The 17,048-nt window shown below is 35.5% G+C and overlaps 1 protein-coding gene across 3 annotated transcripts in view; it reads left to right on the forward strand.

Moving 5' to 3' along the window:
- The window catches only part of Tox3 (TOX high mobility group box family member 3), a 391,442-nt gene that overhangs the window by 358,052 nt on the left and 16,342 nt on the right, over positions 1 to 17,048 (forward strand). For all 3 annotated transcript variants that reach the window (XM_010629459.2, XM_019208316.2, XM_019208315.2), the window contains 2 exons: positions 3,581 to 3,646; positions 7,494 to 7,745. In XM_010629459.2, the coding sequence (XP_010627761.1) occupies positions 3,602 to 3,646; positions 7,494 to 7,745 (297 nt within the window). In that variant the 5' untranslated portion in view covers positions 3,581 to 3,601. The remainder of the gene's footprint in view (positions 1 to 3,580; positions 3,647 to 7,493; positions 7,746 to 17,048) is intronic.

Below are 17,048 nucleotides of genomic sequence, written 5' to 3' on the forward strand. Positions count from 1 at the left end.
GTCAAGTTTTCAAATTGAATTGGCCACCAAGGCCAGTATTCAAAGCAGGAGTCAGGAGGGCTGTCACACATCCATGTGTGACTCTGTCCTCACCGGCCAGCCTCAGTCTACTGCTTCATCAAGTATGGGTAATCATTCTATTTATTTTGCTGGTTATTGGGGAAATAGATTACATTGAGTCCCACTTTGGTAAATTAAATGAAATAATAAAGTGGAGGGCTTCTCTGGGCTAATATTCATCATTATTTTCATTATTATTGTTATCATTTAAAAGTGAAGTGATAGATGGTCCCATTTAGCAGGGCTGATTATGAGGCACTCAAGTTCAAATGGGACCAGCCTCGCTTACTCCTTGTAACAAATCTTGGAGTGCTTCTAATATGCCAGGCATTGTTAATTCTGGGGGTGATGGTAGTGAGCACACTTATGGCCCCTTCCCTATGGACCTTGAGGGTTTTTGGTCATTTAATGTGTTTACAGATGTCACTGTCTCCTAGAACATAAAGTAAATTTAATTGTACACAATTCACTTAAAGTTAATTGTCCTGAGGTCATTATATTAGCGATGTGCCCCAAAGGAGTACTTTTTCTCTCAGAATCTGATCTGTTCTTAACACCAAACGAGTAAAGCAAGATTCATAGGTCACATTTTAAAATAAAAGAAAAATGAAGCTAGCATTATGAGGTAGGGTAATCAGATGGAAAGTGTCATCCCTTCCATATGATTAGTTTAACCACTACAGTGCAGCAGCCAGAGTAGAAAATGAAAATAATACATAACACCCAGTTACAGTTGGATCACAGATAAAGAATAGTGTTTTTAGTGTAAATATGTCCCAAGTAGTACATTCAAGATACTTATACTTTCTTTTATTCTTTTTTTTATAGTACTATATATGAAAGTCAGATATAACCTCAGAGTCCCTGTTGTCTTAACAGATCGTCCTATCAGGGGTTCCAGCCACCTGTGTAGGAGAGAAACCATTTTGCCTGCAACAAGTCAATATTTAAAGCCGCCTTTGTACAGGAGGTATATTACCCCAAATGGAATAGAAGCCATTACTTCTATTTGAAATGATTTATAACTGTTTCCACCTGATTGCCAAGTGTTTCCAAATTAAAAGCCATTAATTAAGGCCATATGCAGATACGAGAGATACGCTCGGAGTGCTTTGTAATTCCAGCTCAGTACTTCAGGTGAGAGCTTTTCAAATTATGTGGACCACTGAAGCCACCTGCTTGACTAAACGCAGTGCAGCCGGCGCCTGGCTCATCAGCACACTGCGGTGCCAGCGTTGTTACTGATTTTTCTCATTTCTCCAGGGCAAATACTAATTAATGGATACAATTCACAGCTGATTAGCTGTAGTTTCTTCAGTAATTACATTCGCATACTAACTGTTCAGAAGAGGATTTCTAACCCAGTTCTTATTTCACTGGAAGCTTAATTTGTTTTTTGAATTGTTTAGGCCCTTAGTTTAATAGCCATTTTATTTTTCTTTGTTGTTTTAGGTGCTATTAGATAATAAGTGAGTTTAATCTTAAAAAAATACTCTCTGATAATGAGCTGTTTGCCTTAAATGGATTTCTAATTCCTCAACAAAACCTACATTTAAATAACGTTAAAGTTGTGATACAGTCTGTCAAGCAGTTTGAAGGGCCGGTATTGAAGCATTTTCTACATAAATTCTCATTTATGTCCAAGAAACTCATTTGATTCCAGGCCTGAGATTTTAATTCTAACGTCATTAATCCAGCAAAAACTGCACGGTAGAAATCTGTGTTTGTTTTTTTTTCTTGCATGTGTTTAACATTGTAGACAAATGGGGAAAACGTGAGTGTCGTGTGTGTATGTGTGTGTCTGTGCACCTGTGCACATGGTCTTGATATCTCGTGCCTTAGGGGCTAATTCGTGCATCTTTAGGAGTCCTTATAAAGATATTTACCTAAATGAATCTGAGCAGTCAAGGAGAGCCTTTCTGACGGCTCATTGCGTGTGTTTCAGGTGTCGTTTTACATGGTAAGATTTTGCTGCTATAGACCAGAACAGCACTCTGGAATCATTAAAGTCTTTCCTATAAATCCTGCTTAGTTCTTGGATCCCTGACATGATAAAGTGGAGCATGTCAGCCCCACTTCCTGCAGGCTCCGTGTCCAGCTGAGAGTGCCCACCCCTGAAATAATGTGTTTGTCAGTTTATTGAGAGGAGGATTATGTGGGTCTTCCCTATCTGCGTATCTGTATCTGTATTCAATATATTCTATCTGTCCATGTATCTGCCTGTGTACCTAACTGTTTATCCTCATCCATCCATCCATCCATCCACCCACCTATCTCTTGGGAAAATTATACATTTAATTTAAATAATTGCTACCTTTCTGTGTATTAGACACTAGTGAGACCTAACCTATGTTTTATTTGATGCATTAAAGGCAGAAAATAGTATGCTTTACAAAAACGACACTCTTTTACCAATTTAAAAAATCGTAAAAAATAATATAGCTCTATATAATTATGCCCACAGAGCCTTTCCATATTGCCAGACTGATAACAAAATGTTTAAGGCAACAGAATGTGCCTACTTATACCATTTGGACCTGAAAATACATTTCTGCCAAAATACAAGTTTTACATTTTGATAACAGGTCCCTAGAAGTAAAGAGCTTAAGTCTGAAATGCTGATACAGTCTTATTTGTGATGATATGAATGGGCTATTGTGTTAGGGAATGAAATAAAAATTGCTGTGTTCATAGGATCACGCTTATTTTTAAACCTCTTTGCATTTAATGTTACACTGAGAGATTAAATATCACTGTTTTCAACAGCTCTGATGGATAGAGATATGCCTTCTTTAAGCTTTGTTTGGAGATTTAAAAAATATTCTTTAGTCTTATTTATTTATATTCATACCACACCTCATTCACTAGAAAATAGAATTTGAGTCCTGGGAATCGAATTTTATTCCCTTTAATTCACATTTTAACCTACCCACACTTGTGACATCTGTTCTTGAAGAGTAAGGTATAAAATCCCAATATGCTTTAAAATGTGTCAAGGTGATTTTCTTGGAAAGTCTTTTCTTCTAACCTCTGACAAATGCCAGTTCAATAAACAAGACACATTAGTGACCAGCCGGCTCCATGTGTATAATTCTCCCATTTTGCTATTAATCTTGATGAGAATCAAAAATGTTACCTACAGTTATTGAGTTAGCTTAACTTTGGGCTTTATTTTCTGAGTGAACTAGCTGGCGGTGTAGTGTGTCTTGAAACCTTTCAAATGTTGAATTTGATCTGAACAAAATCCCCTTTAATCTCATAACATTGGCATTTTTTCCAAGCATGAAGTAAACATCCAGATTTTTAAAAAGACTTTTATTTTCATTGGTACGTGTTTGCAGTATATAGTGATTACATTCATGGCGGGGAGTTGGTACATGAAAATAGCACATCTTAATTCTTTTTACTTCTTTCCTTTGCCTCTCTCCTCCCTCCCGCCATCTCTTGGTCCCCTTCCTATTCGCAAAACAGAATTTTTTATTATCCCTACATTAACATAAAACAATCTATTTTCTTTCAGTTTGGAAATAATAATAACTACATGAACATGGCTGAGGCAAACAATGCTTTCTTTGCTGCCAGTGAGGTAGGTGTGTGTCTGACGGTATCTCTTTATGTTCTGTGTGTTACTTAGATAATTTAATAGGCTTGAAGGGAAAAGCAAAGTACTAAATTTATCTCTCTCTTATGTGGCACAAGGTAACGACTTTGGAGAAGAAATGAGAAAAGCCTATTGGAAAAGAAAATAACCTGACAAGAATTTCTCACGTGTTCATAGGCTGTTGCCAGCGTTTGTAACTTCCCATGCATCCCTTGAGGGAAAGAGTATATATGAAAACAAAGATAAATATAAAAGGAAGTGTGTTAAACACGCACACACACACACCCCTGACTATATTGCTATTGAAGCAGATAAATAGTTATTTTGGAAGACAGGTTAAAAAGTGAATTAATAGAAAATACTTTAATTTTACATGTATCTAGGAATAATTTCATTAAGTTGCAATAGTTTGGGAAATGATGTGTCAGAAAAGTATTATGGCTTCTGAGAGTTTGGTAGGATGATGTGAAATGAGTGTTTTCCCTGGATCTAGCACAATGCCTGGCAGTATTAGATGCTTACTAAAAAATCATTGAATGAATGAGTAGATGAATAGGCGTGATGTAGTTTTAAGTGCAGCATCATGTTGGTTCTGTTTGTCTTCAGTTTACCTGTGTTGCAAACATTATCTTGTTGTTGTTTTATTTTATTTCTTATTATTGATCTAGGACCATTGTCTGGTCTCCTTGGTCTGCCCTGCAAAATAAGCTTGACCTTGATTAGATCAAGAAAATAGTTTCCTAAAAATGGTAAACCATTTGAGATTTAAGATCTTCAAACGTGAATAAACAGAATTGTGAAATGGGTCCAAATGGAACATTTCCTCTTGCAGCTCATGTAATGAAAAAGTCTTCATTTTCCAAATATATTCAGATATGAGAAAGTGAACTGGCTTGACCCCAGAGGGTGAACATAGTAATGGCTTCATAAATGATCTTGGTACAGGGAAGCAAGTGATATGAAAAAAATTAACACCAAGAAATGAGTAGAATAAATGGGGAATCAAGAAAGGATATTTGTAGATTAATCATTTTTACAGTGACCGTCATCTCTCTAACCAAGAAGATAGCTTAGATAAGGGAATATTGTTTGGCACTGGCTGCTGTGTTGTTTGTGATAATGAACACAAACCCCATCTGTAAGGACAACATGATGTTTCATTCTGTAGGATTTTTTTGCCTACATTTGAATCAAACATTGATGAAAGCTCTACTGCCAGCAGCTGTTCAGAGACAATTTAATTCCAGCTGTGATAATTCACCGTGTCAGACATTGGCTGTTATATGTTGATACAACAGTTCTCCAGATTTGCATTTTTATCAAAAGGAACAAATGTTTTGAACATTTCAGTACAGATGGTATTTAACCATGTACACACTATTTTAACATGTTCAAGGTAAACACTGAAAAAGTCAGTATCTGTAAAAAATGATCACATAAAGGCTCAATGATTAATCTGATATTGGTTATCTGCCGTGGTTACCAAAGTTAAACCCTTTTTAAAGGTATTTTAAGATTTAAGCTTTTCCTTGCTTATAATGAAGATGTTATCTTAGTATGTTTTTTATTAGGTTAGGGTATGTTAATACCCTGAATTATAATTTTAAATTAATTTATCTTTTAGAAAATTATGCCATAGAGACATATTGTATATATGGTCTTTCTATTTCTTAACAAAAATAAAAAGGAAAACCTGTTTAATTTTGGCTGCCTGACATGAGACTTGCTTTATATTAGTGTTTAAGAGATAATCTTATATAATGATTTCACTGTTCATCTCTCAATCAGAAAATAAAGCCCAAGTAATTGTTAACACACTGCTTTAGAGCATGTGCCTAATTTCACAATCACTACATTAAATGTAAATTTATTTGGAATTTTAACATTTTAATGAGTGCAAACTAATTCAGAGGACTTTAGGTTTGCACAATGTAAAGTCTAAATTGTGCCTGGCACAAATTCCCTTCCTATAGATATTGTCCTGTACCTAACACTACAGGGACTAGGATGCTCTAAGTCTGAAATTCACACATTAGCTTTATGTTTTCTGTCTGTGTCATGATTACCCTGACCGTTTTTAAAGTACTTTAAATATTTATTGAAATAATATTTCAAGTGTTAATTACAGTGGTAATGAAAACAGCCAAATGCCACATATCAAGAATGAGTGTTTATCCGTATTGTTAATGTGATATGTTAGATTTCATTAAGCAGTAATGGGGTAGCAAATGAGTCACAAATTACAGTTGCATCTGTTACTAGACCACATTAGTGCCAAAATAACGGCAAATGCAGCCATAGGGTTATGTTCATTAGCCAGCCACGCTTGTGGCCAATTCATCCCTTTGTTGCTGAGAACTCAGGGTGCTGCAGTGAAAACTTGACATCTTGGGGTCATTGTAAGAATACATATGTCAGATAACTTAATATTTTATTCCTGCTTTCAACTGTATCATTATGATGCAACATTTTGCATTTATTGAATCTGCTGAGAACCTCAAAGTGATCATTTGTCCAACCATAGATTTCCATAGTCTGTCATCTCTATTTTTGGTGAGATACAAATAATATTTAACCAATTCTGTAAGCAAGAAATGTTTTTAGTGGCTCTTCCCCCTTTGAAACTGTACTTTTATTTCAAGTGGTTTTTATGTACTATCATCATTGATGGTTTGAAAAATGATGGTTTTCAGCACTTAATTAGTTCTCTTTACTGATAATAGCAGGCTCCAATTATCTTGCGCCAGTTCATTCTTTCAAATACTATTAATAATAAATGAACTATCACTTTGACCCTCTGAGCTAGGAATAAAAAAATATCTGAGTGGACCCCCCAACCCCTTCACTTTACCTAAGAAATATGTTAGATTTAGCATCCCCTTCCCTTCTCCCCAAATCCAAGAGGTCTAAGAAAAATGATTCACGTGGTTGAGCAAGGAAACCCTGATTTATATAAAAAACCCCACTTTAAAGTGCAACAAAAATCTCAGTTGCAGTAAAGGAAGAAACGCATCGAGATTTACTTAGGTTTTGGAATATAATACCTGTTTAAGGAAGTGAGCAATACCAATGTAGTTAGTATATTTATATCAATATAGCTCTATGTTCTCTAGGTAGTCTTTAAAAGTTGAAGACTGGTAGAAAATGTTCCAATAAATATATATTAAAATGTTCATATAAAAGAAATATCCCTCCTTAGACTTTAAATAAAAGTACTGGTACCTTTTAATATGAACTATGATAATCCTGGTATAAAACCTTACAATGACACAGTTACAATTTCCACAGAGACATTTATTGCACTTGGGAATATACCAGTAAGGAAATTAAAAAACCAAACCACAAATTTAATATTACTTGTTTTATAGGTTGTGGCAGAAAGTAAATATGTGTAATGTTCACTTCTGGATTAATGTTGTATGTGTGTGTACCGAAAAATCATCAGCATTTTATGAAGCATGTGGATCGTGTAAGCGGTTTGAGCTGTTTCACTAACATATCAATAAAGTGGCAATTTGTTATATAGCCAAACCTAATGTCGCTGATGCTCCAACTAACAACAAAGACAGATGTTGCTAATTAAGTACGCATTAAAAAACTGTTAATACTGATACTCCATTAAAACCATATGATAATGAGACTTAAATCTTTAATCAGAATGATCAGCAAAACTTTATATGTGGAAATCTGTGTTTAAGATGTTTTCATTTGAGAAATAAATATTTAGCCGAGATATATAGTGTTTTCATGCAGTCTTTTTTCTTCCCTCCAAGGAGGAAAAAAATATAGGAATGGAATATGAGGATATCTCTGTTTTGTTTCCTTTTAGCAGACATTCCATACGCCAAGCCTTGGAGATGAGGAGTTCGAAATACCACCAATCACACCTCCTCCAGAGTCAGACCCTGCTCTGGGCATGCCTGATGTACTGCTACCATTTCAAGCCCTCAGTGATCCATTGCCTTCCCAGGGAAGTGAATTCACACCTCAGTTTCCCCCTCAAAGCCTAGATCTTCCTTCCATTACAATCTCAAGAAATCTCGTGGAACAAGATGGTGTGCTTCATAGCAGTGGGTTGCATATGGTAGGCACCACCATATTATTTATTACTTGAAATTATATTTTATAATTTGCACTGATCATGGAAAAACATCTGAGTCTTTCCCTATCTCTGTCTATTGATGGACATGTAGATTGTTACTTCTATTGGCATTTAAATGCAGGTTCAGTATTGGATCAGTACCTTATGTTGGGCTGATTAACAGTCATGTAAAGGAGGATGATCAACAAAATCCTTTGCATAAGAGATGATTTTTCAAAAGTTTGATTCATTGGTTTTGAGAAGCCAGTCTTCACTTGCCTTTGCTTTAACACAGAAATGTGTTTGAGTTGAAAGTCTACCTAGATGAGATTTTGAAAATGGAGGATATTCTGAGGTGCCTAGGACTTTTAAACTTGTTGGATTATGACATGACTTACTTGACCATAACTATTACATGACTTATTTCACTTGACCAGGTCAAATGAAATCCAAGTTGTGGTACAAAGGAAAGAAAAAGAATAATTGCTTATAACCAGCAGAAGAAAATGTATGATGAGTTATTGTGTGAAATACACCTATTTGTGTTATTTGTTGTCGTAAACATCAAAGAAGGTACTCCAGAGAACCCAGATTACTAATGTAATAATTTTGGTTCTATTTTCCTTAATGCGCAATTATAGTCAGCAATCACTGAAGTAAATCTGCTTAAGTATTTTAAAATCCTCTGTGGGGATTGTCTTTCACCCCCCATCATAGCATATAATGTGTTTGTGTCTATCTAGGAGAGGTACTAAGTAGACATTTTAAAACAAGATTAATAGTGTATAGGGCTTGTTATATAAACCCTGATAAAATGAAACAGATGTTTTGGTATAACAAAAAACAAGTCCTATTGCATGTTTACATATTTCTGTGCACATTAGGACCTTGCCAGTGATGTTTTTTTGCTTCATTGTTAATTCTCCAGATAACTTATGATTGCAAAATATGTAGTGGGTTAGCAGTGCAAGCAGTGTGCTCTCTGAGATACAAGATTACCTTCCCAAAAAGGATTGCCACAATGTAATTTTTTTTTGCCTATGATATTTTGTGTTTGAGTTGAACATCAGGGTTTTTATTTTTACTTCTTTTTTTTTGTCAGAAAAGAAAGCAGTGAACAATCAGGAAATGGCCATTAAGTATTCATAAACATTACTCGACATCACAAGTAATTGTTTCCTGTGGACTTATGTTTTTGTCCCACTGACACTGGAATGGAGGGTTCTGTCCTGTGCCTGGAAAATAATAAAAATAAAAAGGGTGTTTGGTTGCTACAGGAGTGTGCCAGGGTTCCCCATTATTCGTAGCTACTCAGTCAGGCTCGTTTAGGTTACACAAATAGTTAAAAGACCATATAATGTATACTAAAATGTGTACTTTATTAAATTGGTAAATATTTATTAATAATATAAGAATCTGCCTTTAAATTAAACATCTGATGGATTACCTTGCCTTAAAGCTATAAAACTGTTATTGCTGCTATAAAAAAGTGTAAAGGAGGCATTTTGACTATGAAATTTCATTTCATGGTCAATTGAATTTACTATATTGGAAAGAACTAAAGATGGAATCATAAAATAATTATGATATTCACATACACTTAAAGAACACAGCCTGGCATTGGGAGAGAGGACTCAATTTTTAATGCTTCTTGAGTAATGTATGGCTAATCACTAAAGCAGTTGAATTATTTCATTGATTTTTAAAAGTATAGGCACTTCATCTAAGTGCAGGCTGTCATCATGTTATTTACATGGACCTCATCACATTTATTGGTGCCTTTTTGAAGTTTTGCTGCACCTGAATGCTATTTATTTTGGCTTGAAACAAACTAATCTTGTTGAAAATTCTAGTAGAATTTCACCTTGAAGAAATGTCATGGGATTTTAAATCACAAATGTTGGGAAAAAAATAAAATGTACTAGGACAGAATTATGATGAATACAGTGTGTCGTTGGCTTTGTTCTATGGACTACCTGACATGTTCACCTATAAACTTGAATTCAGAATCGCCAGAGGCATGGTTAAAAATAGGTTATGTCAAGGTTCTTCTGTATCTCCCTCTGGGTACAGAGTTAGCTGGCTACATCATAATACTCTACAGAAGCCTCCTTGGAGATTTCCCTTAGGAAGGTCACCACAAAAATAATAAATAATGCTTTGTACATCAGGTATTCAGTTTCCAAGTACGCACTGGATATTTCATAGCTTATGCAAGTAAGAAGAAGTTTTATTATCTAAATGAATATGGCTGTCTGCTAAGGATTGCTGTGGTGAATTAAGACTATCATACAAGAAGAAAGCCAGCTTGTTTATGTTATATTGAACCAGCTTTGCTTCAGAGCGTCATCAGTTTTCCTTTAAAAAGAGTGACAGTTTGTCACATTACTGATTAGCTGCATTATTGTTGGCAACAAGCACAACATGTTTATCTTCCTTAAAATTATGCCATTATATTTAAAAACAGAAAGCAGAAACAAAAAGGGGGGATTAAAAAGAGTCCAGTGATTAGCATTCACATTTCAAAATATGCAAATAATGCCCTAGTATTCAAAAGCGAATTGCTGAAAAATTGAATGTCGATGCATTGTGGCTTCAAAGAACAACCTTGATTTGCTTGTTGTGGATACACACTATGTTTTAAACCAGGATGTAGTTGGCAGGTCAAAATCAACAGTAGATTTTGCTTAAAAATTCGTTACCTCTAAGCACTATTGTCAGTACTGATGATCATCTGGAAATTATTTTAATCTACAAAACATTGCAATTCTAAAAATCTACAATGTGTGCTCCAAAGGTTTTTTTTTTTAACACCTCACTATAATCTGCCCAGCCCGCTGAGTAGCATTGACATCAGTAGTACATCAATTTCAGAAAGTGGATTATTTTTACTAGACAGCTATTGTGACATATTGGGTCAGTCATAAATGAAAGATATTCATGCAAGCATGCAATACTTGTAATGAAGTCTCACTCTGACCTTCTGTATGATTGATTCTGTAATTTAGTTTTCTCAGGCAGTGCCTGAAATGAAATGAAATCATGTTGAACAAGTTTTGAATACCCACAGTGCACCAGGAGAAGAAAAATCTGCAGCCCTAGAGGGTTGAGAGAGAGCAGATGAACGATTTATCTCTATGCTATTATAGCCTTTGCCAGCATTCAACATTTCTTTTTTTTTTTTTTTCTTATTTGGCTTAAGTACTTAATTCTGCAGGTAGCTGTAAATGGGAAAATAAAATGCTGTTCAGATTTAAAATGACAGGACAGGAGTATGTGCAAGGGACTGATAAAATATCTTGAATAGAACTGACCTTTCATGTAGCTGAAAGTTACTGGGGGATTCATCCTCATAATTACCATATAGATTATTTTTATTTCTTTCCTGCAATGAAACATTTCAGAGAGCAGTAGTGCTGATTGAATGAAAATTGAACTTGTTAACATTCTTTTCAGCTTAGCCTGTTGTACATAACAGAAGGTTAGCTTTGATGAATTTCAAAATTCTCTTTGATATCTAAGAAACAGACAGTAAAATAATTGTTTCTAGTCTGATATTTTGTATGCCCCCAAAAGAGAATTTATAAAACACACTGATAATGCACACACTTTTTCTTCACACATTATATTTCATGTTTAGGGGACTGACATTTTTCTGTTTGATGTTGCTTTGGATTTAATTGTAATAGCACATATTTATAGAAAATGCTACACTGTTGCTCTAGTAATACCAAATATAGAATTAGAAGATTGAGAGAAATGAAAGTAAGGGAACTATATTTGAGTATGGAAGTGTCTGTACCTGTTAAGGCAAGAGAAAAAAGTGCTACAGAAGATACTCATGCAAAGAAAAAAGTATAACCTCTTAAAATATTCATAACACTCATCATAATCTAGACAGATACCATATTTGATCAGAAAAACATGAATTTATTAAAATAATACATCTAAAATTACTGGGCTTGTTTTGTAGGTTTTTATTTTCATCAAATATTTGGCATGGCTGTGATTTTGAGGTTGAATTAATTTTGTCTTTGCAAAATGACTTTCGTGCCATTTTTTACTTAAAAAATCTTACATTAGGAGAAATGGCAGACTTTCAATTAATACATTGTTTTTAGCAATGTTGCTTAATGTGCTATAGATAAAACAGTTATTTCATGGGTCATTAATGTGTTTAATGTGTGGAACGTTCTATTAAAACAAGCCCTTATTATTATTATGAACATATTCATTGCCATTGTCAATAAAGGCTATATTGCTAAATTCCACAGGATGATTACCATTTAGCCATTGGGGGAGAGACCAACAACTTCTCAGACAAATCGAACCATTACTTCAGTCATGTTTATTTTTGGTCAAGCTACTTTCAAAATGTATTTTTATTGTAAGTTAAGAATAGAAAAGGCACAACTTCCAAAAGCAAGTAGTTTACCTTAAGTGAAAAAGGAGCCAACCTGTACAAAGTCAAACTTATAAAATTGAAGCCATGTTCACCCCTAAGAAATGTTTACTGAGCACCTACTAAGGGCTGGAAGGTTGTTCTTCATAATTAGAAATGGATTATACTTTTATGTAATTGTTTTCTCAATTATCACAGTATGTTCTCTATGTAAAACAAAAACTTAAGAGTCTGAATACTGCTTCAAAGATACTTACCATCAAAAGTCAACTTTAAATTAGTTGTGTGTCCAAAGTGCTTAGACCACAGACGTTTACTGCTGCCTTCCTTTGTAGTTAGAGCAAGAGCTTCATTCCATAAGAGCTTAACATAAAAATTCTTTATTCCTGATTGGCCTATAAATACACTGATTTTGATCCTATGAGTGTTGGCTATCAGGTTAAATTCAGGGTTGTCTATTAAAGTAGGAATGCGTTCCAGACTTCTGCCAAAACTCAATTAGCTGTTGTGCCCTGTGGTACATGAGCAATTATGCTATAGTTTAGTCCTCTGTATCTTTTTCTTAGCCTGTATCATCTATAGTTGATTATTGCCAGAACATAGTAGTAATTCAGTAATGGTAAAGACACCATGTAACATTATTCAGATGCCTGAATAAGTCTGATATAGCTCAGATATTTTTTATATAATTTATCCCAGTTCCTTTTAGTCACCACACTTGTCATCCTTTGAAGTATCTCCTTTGCTTTTTTGCCACCTGTTCCCCACCACCACCAGAATAGAAGATCTAACAGGACAGTCTCACCTGTTTCTTACCTGCTTGCTGTCATCCTTGGCCTGCAACAGTTACAGGGTTTGCACACACTAGGCCCTCAATCTATGTTTCATTTGTTCGATCCATGAACAAATGAAACGCTGTTTTTCATTAAGAGTATACCATGCCTGCTAAATTAAATTGGAGGAAGAGTTTAGGGTATGAATGACTATAAAAGTGGAATTCTTTAAAATGTTAAATTAGGACCGATAAATAAGTGTGAAGTTGACTCTTAAAAAACAGAGAAATTGCAGAATACATGAGTAAAATATCATTAAGTGTTGATGATAAACTCTAAGAAACAATTAACTTTAGGCAAAGACCTTATTCATAAAACTTTCATTTGTAGGTGTGTTTGATTATAATTTTGAGAGTAGTTGTTAAGTAAAATTTATCTAATGCAATGAAGATATTTTGATGAATATAAAGTTGGAGTGTAGGGCTATAATTATCATTAGTATGCCTTTGGCTGAAATCTGTATGTTTTAGGAGCTAGTGGGGTTAGAAATATAGTAACTATCTAAGCATAACCATTTGATTGATTGTTATTAATTTGGAAATAAAATTTTAACATTCCTATAGGACATAACTAAATAATTGAGCATAAAATTACTGGCCTGAATTTCATATTTGTAATTGCTGTGATATTATTAATACAAAGTAATTTTCATTACAGCTAATTGTTTAATTACTCCATTTCTCAAGAAATATTGATTAAAAACTGGCACAGTGAAAATATATTTAGTCAAACTCTCTATCATATTTGGATTATTTGCTTCTTGATTGGATGTTATCCTCTATTATGAAAAACTGATATTGGATCATTATATTTGTAAGTGTGGATGGAAAGTATATTAAACACATTTGCATATTATATTTTTAAAGTTTTTTTATGATGCAGTCAACCCAAGTAGAAGGAAGCACCATTGTAATGAGTAATTGTAGGTAAACAGACTAATATTTTAAGTAAAACATCAATTTAAAAGTGTTTATCACTTTTGCAGAGAATACCAACAACACCCCCCACCCACCCACACACAGTACTCGAGGAGGAGGTTTAGTGTGTCACCTAGTGTGAAGCACCCAGATACGTGAATGAATGACTTTGAAAGATTTAGTAAGTTGACAAGGTGGGATTTTATTGGCCCTGAAAATAAGAATAAACTGCATCCATTCCCTTCTCCTCCCAAGGACAGATCTTTGTAGGATCTACTGACATGATGATTTACATAGTAAGGAAGTTCCTCATCTTTCAGTTTTCTTCCAGTCTTGATCAAGCCAGGGAGGAAGTCTCAGTTTGGAGCTAATACATTTTTCATACCTCTAATTTGTTCTTCTTAAATGAGACAAAGCAGAGCTTCAGTTCCAAGTTTTAGGCAGATCCCAGTGTTTACAATAACTATAGTGGCTAAACTTTCTTCTCTTAGTGTTTATTTTGTGTTTGGTCATGGGGAATTCTAATTTTTCTTTTATGTCAGTGATCTAAAGTTTACTTTTTCACATAAAATTATCCAGGTTTTACCAGTTCAAGCAAATGATTAATGTTCAATAATAATACTGAGTTGTAGGCAATTTAAGAAAACAAGAGACTGCTACCAGAAATAGCCATCATCAGCTTCCTGTTTGAAAAAGGAAAGAGACAAAGAGCCCCTTTCATCAGGTAAAGAGAGGAGCAGGCTGAGCTGCTCCCTGCCCCTGTAAGACCCACAGAGATGCTGGGTAACGGCTTGTTGGGAATGGGGGCATGTGTGCTTTATAGGTGCAGTGCCTTCCTCTTCGCAAGAGAACCATGGCTCACCTATTTGGAGTGATCTTCTGTGATTGCAGAAATTAATCTTTGGGTTCTCTTCAAAAACTAGATTGAGGTGTTAGGCTATACATTTATATTTAAAATAAATCAAGGTGTCCAAAACTGATGCAGAAGAGTTGCCCAGGAGGAATGGTCAGTTAATGTTCATTGGAATGAATCACCCGCTAGATAGACACCATGCCTTTACACATTAATGGCACCCTCCTACACTTCTTAAAGACTTCCTACAGCAGACCCCAAGACCTGTGATGGCCAGCCTTGTTCTTCCTGTGCAGTGTCACAGGCCTCTCATTTCCTTACCCGTGGTGAGCTTCCTCATGGCACTGTGGGCCATGCCTCATGTGAATCGGTGCTTAGGATGCTCTGCCCTCTTTCCTGGCTTTGTAGCTTCCACCTCCCTTTGTGTTTGGCTCAGAGGTGCCGTCTTGGGAGAAGCATCTGACATTTCTCCATCTTGCTCGATCTGCTCAATCTTATTGCATTTCACTTCTCCCCTTCACCTGTCCAGCGTGCCATGCTCTTGCCTCTCTCATAGTGTGCACATGCTGCTCCCTCTGCCTAGAATGTGCTTTCCCCTGATTCAGGGGTTGGCTCCTTCTCACTCTCAGGCCCGGTGCATCCAGATGTTACCCTCTCAGAGAAGACTCTACTGCCCTAATCAAATGCACCCTCCTCTTCCTCCAATAGCTTTTTTTTCTTTTATAGAGCCTATTTGTTTCCTCAGTGTTACTTGTCACTGTTTGAATCTCATTTACGTGCACACTTTCTGTTTTTTGTTTTTGGACATAACATAGGCTTTAGACATTCACTACCACCAGGTACATGATTTCCATAATATTTGTCTAATGTATTTAGTTCTTGACAAGAGATATTTTGACATTTGCCAATGCCTGGAGACATTTTCATGGTCACAACCTGGTGGGAGAGGAGAGGCTACTGGTAGGGTAGAGGGTAGAGGCCAGAGGTACCGATGAATAGTCTAGGATGCACAGCCTGCCCCTCCCCGACGGAATTTTCCAGATGGAAATGCCAATTCTGTTGAAGTTGAAAAGTTCTCTAAAATTCTTCTCTAAAATTAGTTAGAGGACAGCATGAGTCAATAAAGAGGACGGAATGAGTTTTTCTGAAATTGTGAACAATTTAGGAAATGGTACAAGTGAACAGTACCCATAACATGGCAGACCTGGCTCACTGGTAAAGCACTTCCTAGTATGGAAGAAAGAAGTCCTTGGTCCAATCCCTGGCACCACTGAAAGAAAATTGAAAAAGCTTCCAGTTTCTAAATTTTATCAGTGGATATGATAGTGATAGTTTCTTGCAAGCTGCTCATTATTTTGCCTTTAAGTGGTAACTGGCAAATGTTTCAAGACCTAATTTTAGAACGTGAGAGGTAATAATGTACCAAAACACATTACATTATTGGAAGCTGTCTTCATGGTTTTGTGTTTGTTTGTTGTGTCATTACTATTGGGAAAAATTTTGAGTTATTTTGGAGTTCATATAAATTATTCTGGTCTGCACTGGTAGAGTAAGTTTGTTGATCTATTCTAGATTTTGTATAGAATTATGTTTAAAAGAACCACATGATAATTTCCATGTTTACAAAGGAGCATTGTTGTATTGGCCTTGCTTGTGTGGTACATAGTAGACACTCAACAAACACATTTAAACTGAGTTGAAATCTTTGACTTGTTAAGTAGGAATACTAAGATCAAAGGAAACATCTTTTAAAAATTAGGGTTTTTTTTAAAAAATAGAAGATGATTGGAGCTGTTGGAGATCAAGTTCCCCTAAGCAGTTGTTAATAATTGGTGGCTCTAAAGAAGCTTGAATTTCTAAAGAGACATTTTGACCATTAATCTTCTTATACTATAATCCTGACACATAGGAAGTTATTATTGGATAACTGTGGGCCATGCTAAATGCTAGCACATTTTCATGGTTTATTATGTGAGGCAGAGTTACACAGTCTAGAATCCTCAGTGGCTCATGATGTGGAAGATAAAGATGGCTGGCAGGTTTAGAGATCTAAATTTTGACAAGGCCTTGGGCCCACCACCATTATTCTTAGGATTCGTTTCCATATTGTTCCAACCTGCAGCAGAACCTCACCTTTCTGTAGTGGAAAAGAATGAGGATCTCACCAGGTGTGGTGGTGCATGCCTGTTCTCCCAGCACTTGGGAGGCTGAGGCAGGAGGATCGCTGTGAATTCAAAACCAGCCTGGGCTACATAGTGAGTTCGAGTTCGAGGTCAGTCTCAACTACATAGTGAGACCCTG

The sequence above is a fragment of the Fukomys damarensis genome, unplaced genomic scaffold (genome assembly GCF_012274545.1).
Source record: "Fukomys damarensis isolate Sample0158 unplaced genomic scaffold, DMR_v1.0_HiC HiC_scaffold_32, whole genome shotgun sequence".
Classification (NCBI taxonomy): domain Eukaryota; kingdom Metazoa; phylum Chordata; class Mammalia; order Rodentia; family Bathyergidae; genus Fukomys; species Fukomys damarensis.